General features: G+C 38.3%; 1 protein-coding gene across 16 annotated transcripts in view; it reads right to left on the bottom strand.

Annotated features, from left to right (window-relative positions):
• The window catches only part of myo18ab (myosin XVIIIA b), a 158,677-nt gene that overhangs the window by 63,258 nt on the left and 69,900 nt on the right, over nucleotides 1-25,519 (bottom strand). For all 16 annotated transcript variants that reach the window (XM_067593800.1, XM_067593805.1, XM_067593790.1 and 13 more), the window contains 6 exons: nucleotides 19,607-19,748; nucleotides 19,336-19,495; nucleotides 17,671-17,857; nucleotides 16,240-16,447; nucleotides 13,002-13,111; nucleotides 6,342-6,407 (listed from right to left, as the gene is read on the bottom strand). In XM_067593800.1, the coding sequence (XP_067449901.1) occupies nucleotides 6,342-6,407; nucleotides 13,002-13,111; nucleotides 16,240-16,447; nucleotides 17,671-17,857; nucleotides 19,336-19,495; nucleotides 19,607-19,748 (873 nt within the window). The remainder of the gene's footprint in view (nucleotides 1-6,341; nucleotides 6,408-13,001; nucleotides 13,112-16,239; nucleotides 16,448-17,670; nucleotides 17,858-19,335; nucleotides 19,496-19,606; nucleotides 19,749-25,519) is intronic.

Here is a 25,519-nt window from a genome sequence, read left to right as displayed (position 1 = left end):
CAGTCCATATCCTTTCCCTTAACACTTCTCACACTTCTCACTACACAGTAGGCATTTCTGAGGCATATACTGGAAATCAAATGGGAGGCAGCATAGTCATGCAGTGTTATACTGTTGCCTTGTAGCAAGAGAGTCTCCCACGATTTGTGCTGGTTTTTGCTGGATGCTTTGGTTTCCTCCCAAACCCAAAGACATGCAGTTTAGCTTAACTGAATACTCCACATTGCTCATTGGTATGTATTGTTGTCTGTCACATGTTGGCTCTGTGATAGATTGCCAACCTGTCCTGGTTGTATGCACCCCACCTCTCACACAATATGAGCTGGGATAGTCTCCAGCCCCTTATGACACTGCACAGGATGAGCAGTTTTAATGAATGGATGGACACTGGCAATCAAATGGTGTCTAGCAGGCTTGTTATACTGAATAAAAAACAAAGACCTGGTGAGGACTGCAGAGAGCCATCTTGTAGGTATCGAAGATGTCAGCAGTATTTTCATTTTGAATCATTTTCTTCCCAAGCACACCAACTGTACCTACATTCTGAAGTTTACCTGATAAACATCTGATGACAGAAACACTGTAATAAAGTGAGTACGAGTGATCGACGGCGTGCAGGATTTCATTTTATTTTTTTCCCCAAAGTCAGGTTTTTTGATCCAGCGCACCTTTCAATAAGGCTTTCTGCTGTGCAAGAACATTGCAGTAGTTTCACTGAAACTAAAAAAATGGGTCACCACAAGTTGAGTTGTGATTAAAGAAAAGTGGAGATATAGTTTTCACAGTAGTGACACACTTCCTCCACTTAAGCACAGTGCATTTTACCAATCAGGTGCATCAGCTGCTGACTAAAATCATTCATGTCTGGTCACTTCTCAAGCTTACATTTATTCAATATTCAAAAATGGCATGTTGTATGCACTTTTAGCCATTAATGAATGACTGCTCCTATTATACAGTGTGATGACCAGTAAAGGGGATAAGTAAAGATCTTCAAGCTCTATTAAACTTCTAACTAAAGTAATTTGGTGATGTAATCACAGAGCAATGCTAAGGGCTTCTGCTGCACTACTGTACTACTACCCCATTGTGTGTGTAAATGTGTGGAGGGATGGAAGGTGTGGGTGTCTCCTTTTGAAAACCGAAACTATACAGCATGAGGGGGGTGGGGGGGGGGGTTGAGTTAGCTTTCCCTTAACATTCCTTGTTGCAGTACGTTAGCCTCCAGTCACACACTTCAAGACACTTTTCCTAAACAATCTTCATTATTATTTTATTTTATTATCATTTATTATTCTTTTTCTTTATTATCTTATGCTTTATCATGTATCATCAAGACGTTTAGCTATTAATAAATGTCTTCATTTATTCTAAGAAGTTGTCTTTGTTTCTTTGGGAGAGCACAGCAAACAATGGTCACTGCTTTGAAAAGAATTTACAGTTTTGAGACTGATCATATTAAAGGCAAGCTTTAATGTTTCCTCCTGACATTAAAGCTTTACCATGCAGGAGGTAGTCCCCAAACAAGGTTAAATATTAATTCCTACAAACCTCAACTGTTATAGACAGAAACATGTTAGTAGCACAGAATATCTAAAGTGTTCAAGTACTGTAAATTGGCATCAAATGTATTTTACTTTGGTAAAGGTCAACTTCTTGTGTTTAGACATTGCTGTGCTGCTGTGACCTTTTATTATCTGGCAATGTGCATGGCCAAACTAGTGTCAATTCTGGGGATTAATGCAATTTCCTGATCTAAAGCCAAGTATTGTATTGTCACTAGTGTTGAAATGCTTCCATTGATACCCAGTCCAGGTAACGAGCTCATACAGAAATGTATCATTGCATTTTGTTGTATATATAGTCTTGGGGTCTTTCGTTTGTGAAGGGACTCACAAAAATGTGAATCCACATGGATTCAACCATCATAAATAAATACTCCTCCAGTGGGAAATGCTTTCATGGGCAGATGATGTCAAACTAGCCTGGGAGGAGATAACACATCTGGTTAACATGAACTGCTGTGCTCCTTGGAGACTCATTTGTCAGTGCAGGGATGGTTTAATGATATCAGGCAGAGAGCCACACACAAGTTGGCAGCAAACCACAGGGACAGTTTGGCAGTGAGAGGTGGGTCATCTGCTAGCCACGAGAGGACGCAGCCACCTGCACAGTCTGCATTTCATGTGTCATGGGCAGCACTTTTATGTTGGATGAAAATCACTCCTACTGAAAAACTAATTTATACTATGTTGTATCGTATTATTTCATGCTCGAGAGAATAGTATGAAATGTATCAAACAGGTTGGGTGGATGTTTGGGAATGTTAGGGTTTGTTGCTGGGTTTTTTCTTCGAGGTCCTCACTGCTCCTTCCATGGGATGAGTTTCATGGCTGGTATTTGAGACTGTAGGTGCTTGCACTTCATGCGCTTTAAGAGAAAAACCAAGTCTATAGTATTTTTAATTTTAGTTATGGTTTAGTATGCTTAAAACAAACTAGGTCATACGATGTGTCCAACTCCCTCTAAAGGCCAAAGCGTTCTGCATGGCCACACTCTAAGGTGAGGTGAAGGCCTGTCACAGTCATAGTCACATTACTGGCTGCATTGCTCCTCTAAAGTGTTCATGGTGCTGTACTCAGTTATTGTCCCTCAAAAAAGTTATAGAATAGTTGTGTGAAAAATGAAAAAAATCCTGCCTGCAATCCTGCCAACTTTCACTCATCCACACTCCGAGCCAATCACTGAGTAAAGTGGGCATGACTGTAGGATTGGCAGTTTTAGAAAATTGCAAAAACTGTCAAACTCAGCCCCCCCAATTTCAACCCCTTTGTAATAGTCGGGAAGTGGGAAGAAATATGGTACAATAGTGAAAATTCATCTGTACCCATTTTAATCTATCTTTGAAAGCTAAATCATCAAATGTAGCTGTTGCATATGCAGCATTTCCTTAAAATGTCCACGATTTCACCTGGTATCAACAGAATTATGCCTCTAGCAGCAAATATCAAAGTTTTGTAGAGGAGCTTATGTTTAAAAAAGGGATGAAGTAGAAAAAAAAATGTATATATTTTTTTCCAGTTACTGTAGGTTCCTGTACTGTAGGTTTTGGTGTCATATTACGAATGCTTTCATTCCTTGAAAGCCAAAAAAAGTTACAAAAGTAGTTATATGAAGGATGAAAAAAAGAGAGCTTGAGAGAGAAATTCCAATCCTGCCAACTTTCACTAACCCACCTCAGGACATCTCCCCAATTCTGACAGCTGATCAGCGTGGTGGAGTGGCTTTCAGACCTTGTGAGACAATCTGACCACTTCATTTGAAGCATACTAAGGCCCCGAGCAATCTACATCACCAATCTGTTTCTTGTCAGAATTTCAGTGGGCAAAGTTTGGGAAATGCTGACATGTTGTTATATTGTTTATGTAATGTTTACAACAGTTCCTTAAACCTACATGAACTGATTTTTTGGCTCCTAGGTGCAGTGGAAACAAGCTGTGAACACAATACTATTATCACCTTTTAAGTTGATATGTTAAACTAGTAAGCAAACAGTTGATTCGTTAAACTAGTAAGCAAACAGTTGATACGTTAAACTAGTAAGCCAACAGTTGATATGTTAAACTAGTAAGCCAACAGTTGATATGTTAAACTAGTAAGCCAACAGTTGATATGTTAAACTAGTAAGCCAACAGTTGATATGTTAAACTAGTAAGCCAACAGTTGATATGTTAAACTAGTAAGCCAACAGTTGATATGTTAAACTAGTAAGCCAACAGTTGATACGTTAAACTAGTAAGCCAACAGTTGATATGTTAAACTAGTAAGCAAACAGTTGATACGTTAAACTGGTAAGCAAACAGTTGATACGTTAAACTAGTAAGCAAACAGTTGATGTGTTAAACTAGTAAGCAAACAGAGCTTTATCTCTGAAAACGACACTATGAGTGTGCTGAGAGTGAACCAAAACAGTAAAGTTGCAGCCGGACAGATAAACAATGAGCTAAAACTCGCTATAAAGCTCCATAAAGCCAAGGGGAGCTGCAGAGTCGGGTGTGGGTTCATCATGAGCGATGCCTCTCACATCACACATCATCATGTAATACATTGTTATTATATGTTATTATTATAAAAAATGTCACTTATAGACACTTTTATATCGACTCTTTAACTTTCCTTTGAAGGAACACTCATCGCTCATATCTTTTTAAATGATTTTAGATGCAAAAACAATAGCATGCAATGTGTAAGCAATAATAACCAACCCTGCAATGCATTTTTTTAGGTAGTGGGCTGTCAGTTCCTAAAGAATTGCCATATTTAAGTATGTACAGTATGTACTTTCTATCGCCCAGCCCAAATTGCCAGGTAACTATTGTTGTACAAGTAAGCAGTGTATTAATTATATGGCTTTCTCCACTTTGATGCAGCTCATTTATTCAAAATGATCCCCACACTGCATGAGGTGCACAGTATAATTAGACAGAGTGGCCTAGTGTGTGGGTTGGGGGTACTTTGCCTTCCCATGTGGGTTGGTTGTGTCTCGACAGCCAGTAAAAATAATGTGAAATAAGTGACATTGGTGATATTACTAATACGAACACCACAGAATAAAAACGTTCTGATTTGAAACTTTATCTGAACTTGGGAAAACTAGCGAGCCAAGTATCGACTGACATGCACCGGCACTAAGGCAAGGTTAAACTCCCTGCAATATCTGCCAAGAAACTTCTCTAATTGACAGCTCAAGGCGCTCACTGTTCTTTATTTCACAGACATTCACAGATCTAATTAACAAAACCATCAGCCTGTCTTTTTCCTTGTGATTAGCTGTTTTTTTTATCTCAAAGAGCTGGAGTCTGGCAGTGTCTGACTGCTGCTTGGCAAGGGTCAGACACACAGAGCCACAAAGATCAGCTCTTCTCCATAAAAAGAAAATGACTGAAAACTAAACACCCCAAGACGAGTGAAGGTGAGAATGGAAGTGCAAAAACTTGTCACTGCAGAGGAACAAAGCACCATGGAATTTTCCATGCCCACCATGCCTTTTGCTAGAAAGCTGGGTGAGTAGAATGGAAAATGCTTTCTAATTATCTGTTTAACTGAGAGTGTCACCATGTGAAAAGACAAGGGGACTTGAAGCCAAGACTATAATTGATAGCAGCACAACACACACACTGCCAGCATCATAAGAAAGGATTATGTTTTCTAAAGAAAAAACCCTAGGGGGCTTGAGGCAAGTAACACTGTTGATGCTCCTCCTTTATCTAAAGGCTTAGTCATAAATTTAAGGACAGACTTGCCAACTGAGTTGCAAGTATGTAGCATGGGCTGGCACAGATCTTCAAGAACTTGTTGGGTTTTGGTTTAAGATCAGAAATATGATTCAACAGTGTTTTGGTTGAAGCTAAGTAAGGGAACCAACTTGGGTTTAAAGTTAATACTGTAAAATCTCAAATAAAAACTGATATTGAAATATCTACCTGTGGTTCCTAATGAAAGGCCAGGTAAAAACAATGAGGAGTAGTGGAATTGCCTGTACTATAATGGCTTGCATGGTAAATTCCACAGCATTAATTCCATCAGTACAACAACTTATGAGTCTTATCATACTAACCAATCTGTTTTTGTGGGTTTCTCTTTTAAAACAGACATATTGTTACCTTTTAATAATTCATTTCAATCTGTCTACTTTACTGTTTTTAATTATCCTTCAGTTTGTATTTACTTACTCTCAAACACTTCTACTTTGCTGTTCTTTCAATTGTTGTTAAGTTACTGTCAATAAAACTCAATACTTCTTGTGGATGTTTCACATTCAAAGCCTTCCAAGACAGGGAGGGATTATATCCTTAAAGTAAATGGAAGGCTTTTAATGCAACACATATGTGAAAGAAGTGTTGAACTCACAGTAGCTTAAAACAATTGAAAAAAAAAAGGCAAAGTAGAAGCAGTTGGAATGAATAAGTGAGTGACTAGTAATTGAAGTACTTCTGTTAAAAAGAGAAGCTCAGAGCTGCAGAGTGGTGACTATGACATGACTGCTGTGGAAAACATAATCCTGAATTCATCAAGACAACAGGCAAACATGGAGCAAGTGTGGAGTTTGTACCAGCAGCAAATGAAAACAGAAACAGATCATCAAATGTGATGAAATATATTTATAAAACAGGGGAAATCAGACATAAAATAGAATCCTGTTTCAAATCAAGTTCTACTGTTCTCTGCAGTTGAGGTTAATAAAGGTCTTGGCCGTGATTTGAGAAGTTCCAGCATTACAATAACAGTCCTTAGAAGTATAATGAGATGAAAAGTGTGCGTGTGAGTGTGACTCCACTCACCCGGCTCAGCCCCATGTGGTAGCTGCTCTTCTCCAGCTCCAAGGACTCCAGCAACTCCTCCACAGCCTGGAAAGCAACAGAACAGTCAGTAGACACATAAACAAAAACAACCCCTGTTTGTTCCGGGCTTTACCTCCACATGATCACATGACCTGGTTGCCCAAAGAATGCTGGCGCAGTGCCATGGCAATAAACATCATTCTACATGAACACCAGCTAACACAAACACACACACACACACACACACACACACACACCCAATCTGCCTATAGGGACTCGAGAGCACACAACAATATACTAATAAGACGTGATAAATAAAGGAAATAGATTGAATGGCAAGTGTTGATCATTAATAGTATCACTATATTCCATGGATATATTTTTTATCATGACTTTAACACATTCATGCTTCAAAGGAGATCAACTTGTTTGGCCGTGAATTGGGCATTTGAACTCTGGATTTCAGTGCAACTTCAGGGATAACATGAATAATAAAATAAGAATAAAAAGTTCAACCAATGACATCATCACAATTTAACCATCTAGGCCTTCTGCTTACATCTTAAATTAAACTACCTTTCTTTCAATAACTAATAGTTTATTGGTTTGCTCTTGTGAATTAATCAAGTTTATTACAACTTGGGTTTGGCCATCATTTCTATCTGTTACAACATTGTACACATACTGTACATAGAATTGGTGAGATCTTGGAATACACCATCACTAAAAAGAAGTGAGACAAGGAGGGAAACATGAGCAGTCAGACAGGTTGTGAATAAGTCAACAGGTTATCCAGATTATCAAAACTGACATGACAGTTCCTCATTGCACAGGAAAACTGTGTGTGAGCAACTACAGTAGCTGTTTTAGACAGTTTGGACAGTTTGGGAAATAACTGTATTGTTTGCCTTTGTTTTCTCTTCCAAATACAGTTGGCTGACCCAGGGGGGTCTGATTGTCTGAGTGCTGTGGGACTTTGCTTTAATTATTTCATTCAGTTCTCAGCAATTAGCTTGATAAGTAAAATGTTATTACGGTTTGGAATGATAAGTGAAGTGCAGTGTCTAAATTGGAAAGGGTTAATTCTGTGGGAAGCAGGCATGTGCTCAGTAACTGTCGTTGCAATCTGCCCACTATATTTACGTGTGTAAATGAAAATTGTGTCCTTATGGTGGCACCAAAAGAAAGGTCAGGGAGTAACTAACATCATTAAAGGTGGACTCCACCGATTTTCAGTGTCATTTTAATAGTCATGGGGAGTACTCCTCAACCTGTGAAGTCAACAGTTATACTGTGTACTGTTGTCTGTGGCTCTGGAGGAGCTTTGTCAAGTTTGAGAGAAGTATTAAAGTGAAATCAGTATTTCAGGTTGACATATTCATCGAAACGCAAAGTCATTGTACGGCAGACTCTACAAAACTGGCTCACAAATCTTCTTACATAGCATCTCGACAAGTGAGATTCCCCACTGAAAGCCAGGACAATAGTAACACAATAGTAACACATAAAATTACATAAGGAACTTGAGCCTCCCAGGGAGAGGACACTGACAGGAGTGTTGTATGACATGGTGGATGTCTTCTCTGCTGTTTGGCAGGTACACCATCTGGCTACAGACATCATGGCTACATCACACCGTATAGAGAGGACCTGACAGAACTGGGCTGTCAGCTGCAGAAAGACGGGGCTTTTTGTTAGGCAAAGAAATTTCTTAGACAGGCTCAGCAAACCAATATTCTCTTTCTGTCACTTTCTCTTTCTCTGAAAAGCAATCCTTTCATATTATTTCTCCAATTATACGCCCTTCCCCATCTCAGGCCGCCTCCTTTCATCCATCTTCCTTGCTTTCTTTCTTCTCCACTGTTCCTTCCTGACTCCACAGAGAACTGGCTGCCATTAGTTCTTTGTGAGTGGGCTATCCTTGCTAAGCTCATCTCTGAGGAGCCTTATGGGCAACTTTCCTGCCTGTGTGTTGTGGTGTGGTAAACAGAGGAGAGCTTAATTTCACTGATCTGCTTAATTAAACCAGTTAAATCTTCTCTGTTGACAGTGGCCAAATGTTCCTTCATACACCACATTCAGGTGACACTCACAAAAGGGCAGGCATTCAGCCAATCAGATAGTTTTTAGATTCATAAATAACAGAAAAACAATCTATGCTTTTTTACACAAGAAATGTGGCACATCAGGTGCAGAAAGCCTTAATGTAGAGATGTTTTTTTCTTACAGCAGCTCAACCTCCCACTCATAAAGGCTAATCACGCCTTTGTACAAACCTGCTATATAGTGCCTCAACAGAATGGAGAGACGACATTAATCATATGCTCAGGGATGTTCCTAAACTGTTCTGCCTCCTATACAAAAGGAATTGAAAGATAATGAGACAAGAAAAAAAGTGGAGAGAAAGTGGAAAGAGACAAGGGAATGGGAGAGAGAGACAGAGAGAGATAGAGAGAGAGAGAGAGAGAGAGAGAGAGAGAGAGAGAGAGAGAGAGAGAGAGGAGGAAAGAAAGAGCTCTTCCTACCGCCGGTAATTAACCAGTACAGTAGCCGTATGCTGCCAGCCTGTGCAATCATAATTAATTACACACAAGAGCGCTCTTGGAGCAGGAAGAGGACAGCGGAGAGAGGAGAGCAGGAGTAGAAGGTGAATAAAGGGATTCTGTTCACACCAGGAGATTAGAATGTGGAGGGCAAGGAAAGAAATACTGATTCTCTAGACTTTAGCGTTAACCATTCTACCATTTTTTGACTGGAAAAAAGCTGGTGGCATTTTTAAAGGCGTACTGCAGGGATTTGGTACTGTGCTTCCGTATTGGAGGACCTACACAGATTACACAGTCTGAGACAGATTTTTAAAAAAAGAAATGGTCAAAACCAAAGCAGCAGAGGCCGAGATATCCTGACTTTTAGTCCCATGTATGGGTCAAGCTCCGTAAGCACTGGATCCTACATTTCCCATGATGCCACTCAACAGCATCTCTTTATTAGACCCTCCCTGGTTGGTAAATACCCAAGTCCCAACTCTGTAACAATTAGCGCTTTTGTTTTCACTTTTTTAAACGAATTTTCACCAAAAAATTTGCATCATTTTTTTGTGTTTTGTGCAAGACGCTGCTATTAACCGCAGTTTATAGGAAACAAGGTCATCCTGTGATTAACAAAGCTCAGAATACTGTATGCTCATGAAACATGAAGAGAAAAATGCAAATAAACTTATGATCCTGCATCAGGGTCAAAACAATAAAAAATAAAAGTTATGCTACAGAGTGTTTCTGCTGAAATTTGTGTGACTTTTTCAATCAAATTTAAACCAGATATTCATATTATTGATTTATTGTATTATTTATTTTTACATATTTTTTTGAAGTCAGAATACATTTTATGATTTCCTTTTGAAATAGCAATATGTTGAAGGAATACACTGACTTGTTGGATGATATCACAATATTAAATTTTCACTTGAAAGCTTCATTAATACTGACCAGTCAGTGGTATAGTGTGCTTTATCATATGGTTTAGAGGGGCATCAATTTAACTATATATTATAATAATATCATATTAGCTAAATATTGCATTTGCAGCTGTGTTTTACAAACTATTCCTTTGTGAAGGTTAGTCTGAGGGTTTTATATCTCCTCCATCTCTAACACTTTCTATTCACATGTATTTAAAACAAATCATTCTTTTAGTCATCTGTGAACAAAGTCAATAACATAAAAGAAACAAGTACCTACTGTAGAATACCTCGTTTTTTAATAGGTCTTGGGTAAACTCGATCAGTCTGTGATACAACACTGCCAGACTGACCTTTCAATATCACAAGCAACAAAATTAAAGGATTTGGATTTCCTCCAAAGCTGGGTGTCCTGAGAAACTGGTTTGATGTGCGTCTGGTTAACAAGCCTCTTAGCAAGGTAAAGGTCACCACTGCTACACTTTTCACTGCCACAGATTGTGAAGTGCAGCCTCCAAAGAGTTTTACCACTCATCACTTTGGTGAGCAGTTTGTGAAGCAAGGCTTTCTAAACCTTTGAAGCTTGTTGTTGGCTTCAGTTAACACAGTGTTGAAACACACTGTAGTGGAGTCAGATGAGGCAGACTGTTATTGGATCCGAATCTGAGGGTATTTAAATACTATATGATTTTTTTTTTTTTTTTAAAGTAATTGAACCCTACAGTTAAGGAGTGAGGAAAGATGGTATATTTTTGTTATTCCAGTTATTTTTTAATGTCTGTGTTCTGGGAAAACCCACAAATCCCACTTCTAGCCATTGGTTAAAAGAAATTTTTCTTCCGCTTTCTTTGGAAAAATAATATGTGAAAACTCAAGGACTTTGAAAAGATTTAGGTTCATTCATGGACTTGAGCTGACTGGACCTAAAACATATAGTAACTGGGAATCCTCTATGGTGACACAAGCTTTTAGCTATTTAGTTTTAGAATTTACACCAGATTAAGAGTGGATGAAACTTAAACCATTAACAAACAACTTGTTTTTTTTCTATAAAGTGATCTCTGCTAATAAGGACTGATGAATGGGCCTGTTGTAGTGGGGATCATGTGTGCTTGTCCTACACGGTCAACAGGGTCATTATATATATATATATATATATATATATATATGTTGAATGAATAACTACTTCGTTAAGATGCTCAAACACTTATTAAAGCACATGTCTAGCAACATTCTATATTTTCCTTATTGGCTACAAATCTCATGTTCAGAGTAAAACCAACAATGAATTGATCTTCTAACAAGTATTCTGTGTATCAAAGTCTGATATATCTCATTCCTCTGTGCCATAGAGGTCCATTGTTGTCCAAAAACTATTAACAACATCTCAATGAGCCACACCGCTGCACTGAGTGACATATTCCTTCATTACCATGAACACACACACTGCAGTTTATTGTGACACTCAGTCCTACACACACACACACACACACACACACACACACTGTCCTGCTGTCAGAAATACTCACTAGAGCAACAAATGTGGATTCATCCACTGCTGAAAATAGTCCCCAACAAATGTACTATTTCCTCCTGTTTAAATAATGTTTGTTAAAAACTACAGTGACCAGCTGTTTCTGGAAGTTACTGAGCATTTTTTTAATGAACCTATATTTTTGAGGTGTTTTTAAAGATTTACATCCTCACTAGGATGGGCTTGGGGCTGAGAACCACAGACAGAGTCAGAAAATATTAGGAGTTGGACTAACACATTATTGGTGTGGGTTTACACATGGGATTTGTTGACAAAATAAAAAATTTACAGATCTTTGTCCTTTAAAATCCATGACACCTACTACAACAATCAAATCATACTAGAACTCATGAGTAATGCATTTGTTCAGGTCTTAAGAGTCCTTCACAGATTTAGGATTGCACTCCTATAATACTGTCAGACTCACGATGGACAGTTTAAAAAAAAAAAAGTAGCAAAATGTTTTTTTTCCTCTTCCATGTGAAAACCTGATTCACTCGACTGTACAAATTCAGGTGTGTTATGCTACTAGCGTCAAATGTAGCCTGGAGCTGCTAGCCTCAAGCAGAGATGAGGAGCAGGCTACAGAGGTCTGGTAACCTCACTTCTTTCTAACTCCACACCCCCAGATTTCTTAAAATTTCAAACTTGTAGTATTCAACCCCAACCAATGCTGACTCAAGTGACATCACTTGGGAGAGGAAAGAAGAAAAAACAAGGTTCTGATGCACAAATCTGTTTTCAGTTTTTGGACTTTTTCTCTAATCTTTGATTTTTGGATCATTTGAACATTTATTGAAATGAAACTATGTGAGAAGTTTAGAGGGAAAAATCACTATTTGGTGGAGCTGTTAACAACTCATAGACATGTGAAATGTGACCCCGACTACACACTGCTTTTTGTAAGACATCAAAAACCAAAGAGGTTGGAAACCACTGGTTGCATCTTTAACAACGCGTTGTATTTTAAAAGCTTGTTATATTATCCATTAGGGCAGCTGTGGCTCAGGAGGTAGAGTGGGTCGTCCACTAATCGGAAGATCAGTGGTTCGATTCCCGGCTCCTCCAGCCCGCGTGTCGTTGTGTCCTTGGGCAAGATACTTAACCCCAAATTGCTCCTGATGGCTGTGCCATCAGTGTGTGAATGTGTGTAAATGATTAAATTTCCTCTGATGGGCAGGTTGGGACCTTGCATGGTAGCCCCTGTGCCCATTCAGTGTATGAATGTGTGTGAATGGATGAATGTGATTCGTAGTGAAAAGCACTTTGAGTGGTCAGAAGACTAGTGAGGCGTACAGTACAGTCCATTTACCATTTACCATTGTGTCAAATCTTAATCTATAAAGTAAGTAAAGCTGGTAATAAATGTAGTGGAGTAGAAAGTACAATATTTCCCTCTGAAATGTAGTGGAGTGGAAGTATAAGGTAGCATCACATGGAAATACTATCTCTTTCATGTCAGAAATCCCATGAATGTTTGAGAAACTCTACTTAAACTAAACCAGTCATGTGATTTATTATACTACATCAGTGGTCAGACATAATGATGAAAAACCACAGACAGTAGCTGTGGACAGAGAGTAATTTCATTATATCATCAGTCAGCCTCACTGTCCAGCCACACACATCAGTATTCAAAAATATCAGACAATCCATGCCAAACACTCACCCTCTTCTCATCTGTGACAATATAGTGTCGGCCGTGCTTCTTTGTCAAATGTGGTGCCAAGACATCAAAGCGCCTGCGGAACTCAGAGAACACCATGTGGTCTGGGTATCCTGGAGACAGGGAGGGACAATAGAGAGGGGAGCGGAAAGACACACAACACCAAGGTTAGAGGAGCGTCTGTAGCTTGTGGAGAGCCAACTGCGTCTCAATGGTTAACTTTTATTTTCAAGAGAAATACACACACACACAAACACTTTAAAACACACAAACACAGACTAAAGAGCCAAACACAAAGTAGTGAAGGTTTAACAGGCAAAAATGTACAAGGTTACAAGGGTTTCTTATGCTTTTAGAGAGGCCCAGACAGTCAGAATTGCCTTTGGGGAGAGAGTTCTACATTGGGACAAAGGGCTAAAGGATCTAAAAGCATGCACCTTTGAATGAAGGCATTAGAGAGTAATTGGTCCTTTTGACAATAACATCAATTGGTTGAAGGTTTTTGGAAACCTTTCAGAATCTTTATCTACAGTGCTGCTTCAAAGTTTGTAAACCCTTTAGAATTTTCTGTATTTCTGCATAAATATGACCTAAAACGTGATCAGATATTTACACAAGCCCTAAAACTAGATAAAGTGAACAAATGAGACAAAAAAAAATACTTTTTCATTTATTTATTGAGGAAAATTATCCAATCTTACATATTTATGGGAGGCAAAAGTATGTGAACCCTTGCTTTCAGTAACTGGTGTGACCCCCATTTGCAGCAATAACTTCAACCAAATGATTCCGGTATCTGTTTATCAGCCCTGCACATCAGCTTGGAGGAATTTTAGCCCATTCCTCCTTACAGAACAGTCTCAACTCAGGGATGTTGGTGGGCTTCTTTGCATGAACCGCCTGCTTCAGGTCCTTCCACAGCATTTCTATAGGATTAAGGTCAGGACTTTGACTCGGCTGTTCCAAAACATTATCTTTCTTCTGCTCTAACCATTCTTTCATAGAACGACTTGTGTGTTTAGGGTTGGTGTCTTACTGCATGACCTACTTTCTGTTGAGCTTCAGTTCACAGACAGCAAAGCAGCCCAAATCATGATACTACCACCACCATGTTTCACAGATGGGATAAGGTTCTTGTGCTGGAATGCAGTGTTTGCTCATCGCCAAACATAACTCTTCTCATTCAAGCAAAAAAGTTCGATTTTGGTCTCATCCACCCAAAGAATGTTTTTCCAATCATCTTCTGGCTTATCCACATGGTTTTGAGCAAACTGTAGACAGCAGCAATTTCTTTTTGGAAAGAAGTGGCTTTTTTCCTTGCAACTCTGCCGTGCACACCATTGATGCTCAATGTTCTCCTGATGGTGGACTCATTAACAACCTTTAGTTTCCTAGACATTACCCTGGGGTTCCTTGTGGCGTAGTACACACCTGATCTTGGTGTGATCTTTCTTGTTCAGCCGCTCCTGGGGAGGGTAACAATGGTGTTGGACGTCTTCAATTTGTACACAATCTGCCTGACAATCGACTGGTGGAGTACAAACTCTTTAGAAATGGTCTTGTAACCCCCTTTTCCAGGTGCTCAGAAATATCCTTTGTTTGAGCCATGACCCACTTCCACAAACCTGTGTTGTGAAGCTCAGACTTTGATAGTGAAGACCCAGATTTCTCTTCTTTAAATAAGGCAGGGCCACCCAGACTCACACTTGATTGCCATCCCATTGATTGAAACACCCGACTCTAACTTCCCCCTTCAAATGAACTGATAATTGAGGTTCATATACTTTTGCCTTGCACAAATATGTAACATTAAATCATTTTCCTCAATAAATAAATGAACAAGTGTAAGGTTTTTGTCTCATTTGTTTAACTGATGTCTCTTTATCTAGTTTTAGGACTTGAATGGAAATCTGATCACGTTTTAGGATATATTTATGCAGAAATAGAGCAAATTCTAAAGGGTTCACAAACTTTAAAGCAGAACTGTATGTAAATTTAATTCATCACTGGTTTTAACTACTTTGGGCAAAGAAAATGTATTGTTCATATTTTATTTACATTATCAGAAAGATAGATGAGTAATAGTGTGAAATCAGGTTAATCTTGAGGAACTTTGGACCATTAAAAAAGAAAACCCTATCTCTACTTCTTTGCCAGACAGTATAGCTAAGATCAAAGTTTAATGAGCTCCATAAGAATAACCTCACTTAGGGCACTGACTTTTACATGACATCACTGACTTTAAGAGGTTTCATACTGTGCTTCCATAAAGTTAGGGAAAATCTTGGTCAAAATTGAAGCGGCCCTAGCAAGAAAGTAAACTTTCTTTCTGTAGTGTCTTTAAAAACCAGAGTTACAACATGCTTCATAGTGCACAGAAAATACAGTTCAATGAAATAGGTGGAATAATAGGTGGAACTTTTGACAACATTTGGTTGCCAGATCTGAGTGAGATTGGTGCAGGATAAGGAGTTAAACAATCTGAAATACATAGTGGACCAACAACATTGCAGGTTTTAAAAAGTAAAAAGAATCTTAAATTGAATTCTAAAATAAATAGAGTCATTGTAATTCAGCAGAACTGGAGTGACTTTTTTATGTCTAGCATTTGTAGGAAGTCTTAATGTTGCTTTCTGCACCATTTTTTTTTCATTCAGGCAAGAATGACGAATTGCAGTAGTCAAGGTGAGAGGGAACTAAAGTGTGAACAAGATGCTCAACTATGTTTTAGGGAAGCATTGGTCTAGCTTTGGCAATATTTCTGATTTGTAAATAGCAAGACTGAAGAAGACTCTTAACATGCTGATTGAAGTTGAGGTAATGATCGGGCTAAGTATTGAGCCTTGTAGCACCCCACATGACATTAGAACTGGGGAAGTTACCACCAGCTACTTTGAATACTGATTGCTGGGTAGGATGAAAACCAATTTGAAACACTTCAGTCTAGCTCTAAAAATACTGGATACTACATCTCTCATAATGCAACCTATAACATATTTTCATTGCACCTGCCTGCCTGGAAAATGTGCACATCTTTCAACCTTAGTTAAAAATTTGTAGTCTCTAAGCCTGAGCCCAGACAACACTGATGACATCACTGATATCATCAGCCTTTTTGTCAGAGTTTGGAAAGCTGAGTAGTACTAAGCCTGACAAGTAAACTGAATTTGACATGTAAAATTGGTGGAGTGCCCCTTTAAACAGAAAAGAAATGGTGAGGTTTCCAGAAGTACTTGATTACCTTGTCTGTAGATGCGCAGTGCATCCAGCAGCTTGGATCCCCGCAGCTGAGCCCTCAGGAGGCCCACATCCAAAGTCATGAGGCCAGAATCAGGGCTCTCTCCATGTGTCACACGGGGCTCACCTCCTCCTCCCACTGCTTCTGCTTTGGGCAGCAGGCAGTGAACGAAGTGAACCCTGGATCGACGCACCATGTCAATCAGAGCATCCTAAAAACAGAAGGTGATGAGTCAGGAACCAGCTTTTCCTTTTTTTACACTTTTTTCTGAGTAGATAGTTCCCACAGAGACAGAACAACAGCAGAATATCCAGTGTAACAACTTAATGTGCCTCACAGAAGTTTTGTCTGACACTGCATTCACAATACGGCAGTATGGGGTAGACAGCTAAAACAGTAATCTCCATATGACATGCATATGTACAGAATAAAAGATAGGGATGCACAGATTGCAATTTTATCCTCTGATTCTAACCACCTGTCACATCAGATGGTTTGTTACACAGAACCATCTGAGAAGTCGTCCATAGAAACTGTTTAGAAAAGGGCACTTTCATCTGTCTATCACCATCTATCACCGTTTTACCTTGGGAGGAGGCTGGAATCGTAATGCTGATTGGTCCGAACCACCAGTGGTTCTGATTCAAGGGCATAACTTGAAGTGTGACAAGATGGATTCTCACAAGATCTCATGATCTTGTGAATCCAGCTGCCTCACAAGGTAACTAATATGTACCTAAACTCAGGAAAATGGCTCATACTGAATACCAATTCAATCTCAGTTCTGTTCTCATTTCTCAGTTTAAACTCTAAAACTGTATACCACACTGTGTTGATCTGATTGGGATCTCAGTGTCTGGTAACATGAGGCTGCAACTGCACTTCACTGCTTAACTATTAGTGATGATGTTCATATACTGCCATTCTCACAAGGCTTGTGAAAATGTTACTTCAGGTGCTCAAGAAGGTTTATAAAGACTCTTGTGACTCTGAGGAGGAGGAGTACAAGATTTGCTGTAAATTGCTGCTCACATCTCTCACTCTATGCCCCCCCCCCCTTCAATTCCTTTGTGCCCCCCTGGGGAGGCGCGCCTCACAGTTTGGAAACCTTGGTTATGACCTATTAGGAATGATAAATTAAATAAAACAATGACAATTGATCACAAAACTGTCCACACTTTACTGAGTTGTGTATTTATTTAAACACTTAAGTTATGACTGAGGGACACTTTGCCATTGCAGCTGATAATATCCAACACTGCTGTCTTTCTCTGTTCTTAAACCTCACAGACCTGAAATGAGAGCAGTGTCTCATCTTCAGGTTATCAGCAAGCTCAATAATAAACGCCATAATAAACAGATTTTAATAATGCCTGGAATAGAATTCCTCAACATTTCATCTTCATCCCATAGGCACCCTCCTCTTCCACTTACCACTTGGAGTTTGACCTGGATACACAGGCTCTTCTTCTTGACAGCAGCCACACCTGTGGTGAAGGTCTTCCTCATGCTGGTGGCTCGTCGCAGAGCAAGCTGGGAGCTGCCCTCCAGACCAGCAATGGAGCCTGACAACACGGTGGCCCCGCTGGCCCGGCCCATAAATAGCCCGCTGATGTTCTTCCTGCAGTGGTGGTTGGATGGATTCAATTGCAGCATGTACATGACCAACTGCATATGTTTTTCCTCCTCACTGCATCAGCCAGTGATTGATACTTTAATATAAAGGGAGTTAATCTGACTGCATTAGTAGAATATTCTCCTGTCTGGAGACCCATATGTTGGTGGGCTGCTCCCTGCATCATTTGGCTCACTGTGTTGCCTGCTGCTCTCAAACTGTGGATCTCACATTTACTAAATCCTTACAAAGTTGGAATTTGATTTATATGACATGCTATTTGCAACAAAATACAGTTATAGTAAAAGAAAAAAGGGCTACTGAATACAAAGCAAATCATCCATTTGTCTTTGTGTGCACACTCAGGTAGATCATATATTACTTGGAAAGGATAAATTAGCCAAATAATCAGTAAGTATACAAACAATTATCATATTATAATGTATTATAATCTTTATAATGGACACACTGCATCTAAAGTGATCTGACAGCATTTAGACTAGAAGCAGACTCATGTTTGAAAGACATGGGATTGTATCTGATTGCTGTATTAACAATGTTTTGGCTGTAACTCAGAAATGCTTACGAGTTGGAAGTCCACAGATAAACAAAGGGAACAAAATGACAATGACAAATGCTGAGGTCAATAAAGTGAATGTAAAGTAAACAAGACTGATGAATATTGGATGTGAATGATGAGAAAGTCAAGAACTGGTAAATGATTTCAAAAATTCAAAGGTGATTGTGGAAACTTGAGAGTTTATAGTTTATTCTGATAATTCAGCATATTAAATCTGAATTGAACTTTACTTCAAATTTTAGGTAATAAGAAAATAAAATAACTTAAAACTGACAATAGTAATAGACCACAAAATAATGAGTAAATGTCAAAAACAGATTAGTTTTATATTATACATAGATTTATATTTTTAAAAGTTCCATATGCATTTTATAATTCTCATTCATTTTCATCATCTCCACTTTGTTATTGTAGCCTTACAGCCTGATAAATGGGATTTTGTTGTAAATACTGATTTATAGTGTAGTATTCATTCCCTTCATCTCCACTGTATTGGGATGGAAACCTTAAAACCTGGACACATGAAGCCAAAATGCATGGATAATTGACTCGGTGAGTGAGACAATGTTTTTTGTCATTTAGGTGAACCAACCTTTTAATGATTTATTAGTAACTTTACAATCCACAAGCACTTTCTTTACTCTAATTAGATGGCTTGTGTGACCTGATCTGATCAGCCATAATATGTTTCTATTCTCTAATACAGGTAATATAAAATAATATGGGGAAAGTTGGCTGGTTCTCAGAGAGTGTTTTGTTTTACTCTGTCAGAGCCCTGAAAATATGACATCACAGTACTGTGAACAAGGTTTCATATATGGAAGCATGGCATAAAAACACAACACTTATCAAATTCAGTTCTGATAAATAAGAATAAGATAAATAAGAAGTAAATAAGTCTTACTTCTGGGAGTCTTGCAGCAGCATGGCAGCATTCTGGGCAGCAGGGTTGTGCTTGGCGTGGCTCAGCCAGCCCTGAGCGTTGTACTCCACCCAGTCTGTCCCGTGGCTGTGGCCCAGCAAGAAGAGGTGGGGTTTCTCTCCTCGCAGCAGCAGACTGGCCCCTGCCACACATAGGAATTATTTGCATTATTCCATATGCAGTTTGTGTTCTGTTCCTGTGACCTTCTGGAGCCTTGCAGGTGTTCCGTAGTGAATGCGTGTACGGTACTCACCCTTGTTTTCTCCCTGCGCAGAGCCGTAGTAGCTGAAGAGCCTCTCCAGCATGGTTTCCTCTGAACCTCCAGGCTGCACAGCCTCCTCCTCCATCAGCCACAGAAGGCCTCGAGCTTCATCTGTCCTGGCCAGAGTACGAACCTGCAACAGATACCAACAGTCACAAATATCAACTACTTTTTCTTTTCCAGGTCACTTTCTTCACACTCAATGGAAAACATCCTGAAGTCAAGGAAAGAGGTGTGCAGAAATCAATGTGCAGGTGTTACAGTAAATATAACCCAGTTAAATACATTAAAATACACAGAACATACACCAAAGTGAGTTTTACTCAAAAAACTAAAAACAATAAAAGCATATAAAAAACTATACGTCATTATTATTTTTCTTCATTTATCTATTATTTATCTATTCAGTTTGGCCTTCATAAGAACATGGAGGTTATTTCTATATTTGTGTTAATCAAATGAGGGTACTCCACTTAAAGCTGTATTTTTTTATAATTTCGCTGAAACATGAATTGATCTTTAACACTTTAAGGTCCTTTTCACACCTACAGTTGTGTCCAGTCTGTCCAGCACCAGAGTTTGTTTAAACTGAAGCTAACAGGTTAGCTGTGAAAGAAACTGAAGAGTCTGTATGTTGGTTTGTTCTTTAATTTGTTACCCGTCTGTACATAATATAGGACACAAATCTAAAAGTTCACCTAGAACTAGATTATCTAGTGTGATACCAGAATCTCCTGGACACACACACATCCATAATGCTGAAAGAACCTCCACTGACTACAGTCATTTCCTGTAAAAGTCTCAAATATGACGTCATCTCATCCTTTCTCTAGCCACTCTGTGGTGCAGTGTACAGGACAGCTCTGTCCTCTCTGCCTGCTGTATATGAGCTGGTGCTCTTCCAAATGAACTTTCTGAGCTCTCTTTCTCTCTGCACATTCATTTGGAGGAATATCCAATGAATCTGTACACACAGTCTCAAGTTCTTTGTTTTCACAAGTACACTCAATATCCTCTTCAAACATTAAATATGATCATTACCCGATTCTAAAGTCCTGTGTGTGTCAGCCCAGAGCTAATTTCTTGATAGAAACAAAGTTTTATCTGTGTTTAATGTAGTGCAGGATGTGTCTTGTGACATATGACCATGATCACTGTGAAAGAAATGAAATCATTCCATTGGAAAGGGCTGGTTTAAACCTGCTGTTTAATCTGTTCAGCGATCTGTTCCTAATCTGTTCAAAGGATGGAAATATGTCCTGTTAACATTCTCTCCAATTACTTTCCACTCTTCAGATATCTTTGCCCTTTCCCTTCTTGGGTGAAGTCAAAGATGTTCTCCCTACTCTCTTTTCCAATGTTTCCATTTCAAAGACTGTAAACAGGTCACCTTACTCAATCGGTTTATTCAGCACTGGACAATCCGAACAGTTATCAATCTGAATAATTTCCCTCCTTTGCTTTTAACAATGTGAGCCACACAGGTCACCACATCAGAGCTGAATCAGCTGGGAAACTGTGTGGACACTAACACAGGCTCATAGTATTTGGCTGCCTGTCAATGTTTTCTTTTTGAAATCAGTTGTTAATGCTACTAAACTGCTGAATTAATCAACCTGTATACTGTACATTGATGAACCGTACAAAGATTAAAGCTATTATGGTGTGTATTAAGGTATTAAGTATTAAGGTTGGCTTCACTATATAGTGTTAGTCAATACAATACAGGATAATTGACAAAACAAGTGACAGGGACAAACAACAAACATAATTTAAAATACATAAATGGGTCCATTTCTAAATGTACCCAACATTTTGGAGCCATGAAGACCTCATTAGTCAATTGGCAGACACGTTTCTTATTAAAAGATGATATTCAGGTCAAATGTATTTGGGTAAGTTGGAGTTCTGTAAATTATTTGATACTACAGTTTACAAAAACTCATTTGATAGAATGACACAAAACTTTTCTCTAAAATTACAAAATCCAACAGCTGTTTTTAACTTCAGGAAACACATCGATTCCAATTTTTACATGAAAAGAAAAGTGAAAGAAGGAGAGAAGGAAGGAAGGAAGGTGGGAAGGTCACCAAACATCTTTTAATATCAATTGGCTCAAACACTGCTTGAAAGTTAATAACACCCCAAATATAGTCTCTCAAATTTATTTTCTATTTCTATCATCTAAATATTCTAAATGCAACAAGTTTCCTATGAAACTATTGATCTTTCATAAGCAAACTTTGGAAGCTTTGAAATTGGCCTATAACGAGACCTCAGCTCACACAGCTTTGTGGAAAGCCAAGTATTGCAATGCAAACAGCTCTTGTTGTCAGTAAAAACTGTGCTCCATGGCTCTCTCTACTGTTATTAGTCTATAGATAGAGTGGCTGGCTTAAATTAGTGTGCTTGTCAGAGATCAGCATCTCTAAATAAGGAGGTGGATCATCTGCAAACAGGCAGCCTTTGATGAAAATAGAAGATTAACTGATTCTCAAAGCCTTTCAAAGTCAAAGCAGAGATGGTGTATTGTGCTGCTGAAACCTAATTAGCTACTGAGGTGCAATCTGTATCCTTTTCAGAGATAATTGCTAAATAAGGTTGTTGGAATCAAAAATTTCCCAACAGTAATATACCTTTGCTGCTTGCAATGTTGAATATCAAGTGAGTTATCATGTGTTTCCGTGTCTATTGGTCTTCTTGGTTGTCCTCTTTGTGTGTTTTTCTTCCCCTCTGTGAACAAGTCCTCCAAACTAAATGACATAACAGGTTGTTTCTCATTGACTATGAACTGACTGAAAACAGTTCATATGAGGCTTTTCTGGTTACCATTGACTTTTAATGAATCAAATCGTTTCTTGATCCATCACTACCATTAAGGTTTGGTTAGGTGTCAGCACCAAATAGCTCCTCTGTGCTCACCTCAAATGTGAGTTCAACATGTGCACCTATGAGCCTTATCTATGACATCACAACTAGTTTAGAGCCAGTCATGGTCCAGTATGCATCTTAAACAAGTGTGATGTGGAAACTTGAAGCCTCCAGTGCACAAACACTGAGTGTTTACAGTGAAGCTGGAAACATCTTGTGTCCAGTAAGAAAACTTTTGAGATGAAATATATTTGCATATTCATAGATTCAGAATTAGTTTGTGATGGAGAAGGAAGAGATGTCATTCTAAGGGTTTTTCTTTTGTGGAAAAACTATAAGACAAATTATTATTCAAAGCACAGTATTTTATATATCTTAAAACTAGTGCTGTTTTTTTAATTAAAAATTTGTTAATTATCATTTATATTAGTACATATAAGAAATGATTGCCCACTAAGCTGATATCTAATTTTAATGGCCTTGATGGTTTTGAAATTCAACTGGCACTTTAACATATAGGCCTGGGTTTTGTTATTATTTCTGTTAGTGCACATAAGAAATAATATGCCTTTCAAGATGACAGTCAATGGCCTTGATGGTTTTAATGGAAATCTGTAGTTCACAGGAGAGAATCTGTGTTTAAAGTTAAAAAGATGCTATTAAACAACAGCACTTGTATTTAAATATACTTCCTTGGTGTTTGTTCTACACTAATTCCATGATTTTACATTTTAATATCCATTATTACATGCTTCAATATTAAGTAGAAAAATAGCGATTAATCACCACAAATTGTGCTATTAATTTAATTTTTGTAATCGACTGAGAGCCCAACATAAAACGTGTCTGGAGGGGATCTTTTTGTTCAAACTTTAACTTTAATTGTTGGTTATTTAATCATGAATATTTAATGTTACAAAGAAAAAGGAAAGATTTGAAAACAAGTTTTCAAGGCCTTTAAAATTGGGGAACCTTCATCACCACGGTTAAAGATCAACAAATTGGTTAAGGTTAGGGAATGAAATATTGCAGTCATGGTTAAAAGAAACCAACACTGACTGTCTGTTGGTAGTTGACTGCCAGGAGAGGAACAGTCTCCTGTGATAAAGTTGCATACTTTTCTTGACTTATCCATCCAAAAAAGAGTCATGATTCACATGGCCACTAAAGGTCCTTGTCAGTTAGTGTGTATGTAAATAGGTCATATTTAGGCATTTGAACAAAATACTGATACTGTGTTTTTTCTTTAGAGGGCAGTCCCTCGTCTGCCTGTTGCTGATGCTGCTTATATGATGCTTCATCAGAGCTCAAACTGTGCAGTCTGATGCGGTTTCCTCTTCTCACACTCACACACGCCTGCACACACAAGTATACCCTGGCTTATTTACAAGCCCTACCCTAATGTAATTTGTGTAGGAGTCCTGTTTTCTTTTCTGTGGAATGTTCCAGAGATAGAGAGGACAACGCTCTCTCTTTTGAATTTCACCAAAGAGATAACGGTGAGTTGAATAGACCTTTTCAGTTACTCCCAGGATCTGCAAAGTTCGCCTTTCACTTCTCAACAGTAAATGTGTCAGAATTAACACTGGCCAGACCAAGCACCTCTCTCTAACATCCCTGTATATAACGAGATTAACAGGACGCAAAGACACTTGACCCTTGTGTCATGTAAACTGAAGAGCACACAAGTCAAGAGAACTCCACATTCACATGGACACACTTGACTTAACAGACTGAAATGCAATTTTCACATCAGTTGAGTGCAGTATTTTAATTTTAATGAAAATAAAGCTTTACTTCTGACATTCTTTTGTGTTTAGTACTACTTTCTGGTAGTTTAATGATAACACATATCACCTTTGCCTAAAACCAAAGTAATCCCCTCCATCACTGCATTCATCTGTTCAACTCTGCCAATATATCTATATATTCATGTTACTTTCTCATTTATTCATTTGTTAACCACATTCATCTATAAATAAATGTTCCATTCCTGAGTAATTTCATTTAATAATTTCCTCCTAATTAATGAACTAATGGAGGTGGTGCCCCATCTAACAAGTGAAAATTTAATACAAAAGTAAATTTACCCCTACATTTGAAATCACACACTTTTCATCGCCACTTAAACAAACCAATACACATCAATGCTCCAGATTTTCTGCCAAGGCCGAGTGCCACACATATTAATATTACTAATAACTGAATAGGCTTTGCAGTGAAAGGCCAACTGATGAGTAGAGAGAGAGAGATCATTTCAAGCCAGCAAAAGAGATACAAATCACAAACTTGATGCCAGTTAATATTGCTCAAGTAAGACGAATTCCAAAATGAGTCACAAAGAGCCAAACTAATTGGATAGAGGCAACAGGCCTGGCACAGCATATAAATGATCATTTGTCTGCCTTTGTCTCTATCTAAGTGTAAAGATTTAATTTGACTAAATGTCATGAGTTGTAAACAACTAAAACCTGTCAGGTGAACAGTCAAATCACATTTATTATAGGATATATCAGCTCATTGATTGTTAAAAGCTTATCTATTCCATGGATTATACACAACACAAGCTACAAACACAAGTTCCAACTGATATTTTCATTAAACTGAATTATTTTTATTATGTACTTCTTACAACAGATTATTGTTCAATAGTAAATGCAGATTATGCTGAAACTACTGTGGCTCTATGACCTTTGCTGTTTGGGATGTGAACAATGGGACTCATCAAGTATGTGTAATCTCATTTTGCTCATACAATGGAAACTGCTTATAGTGATCACATCTGTCCAGGTCAAATTGATCATTATAAGCAGTTGATTATTATAACCGATTTTTTTTTCTTTTCCTTAATTTCTCATGCAGATTACCATCTAATTGACATTTGTATATTTATTACATGGATATTAAGAAATGAAATGGGCAGCTTCACTATTTATTGAATCAATCATGATTGACTGTTTCAAAATACAGAACAGCTGCTTTAAACGCTTGTTGTTTCACTGCTGCATCTCATTGGCTGGTTTTTGGCAGTTT

Source organism: Thunnus thynnus, chromosome 7, assembly GCF_963924715.1.
Source record: "Thunnus thynnus chromosome 7, fThuThy2.1, whole genome shotgun sequence".
Lineage (NCBI taxonomy): Eukaryota > Metazoa > Chordata > Actinopteri > Scombriformes > Scombridae > Thunnus > Thunnus thynnus.
The sequence above is the reverse complement of the archived record's forward strand: the minus strand, read 5'-3'. Positions and strand labels throughout refer to the sequence as shown.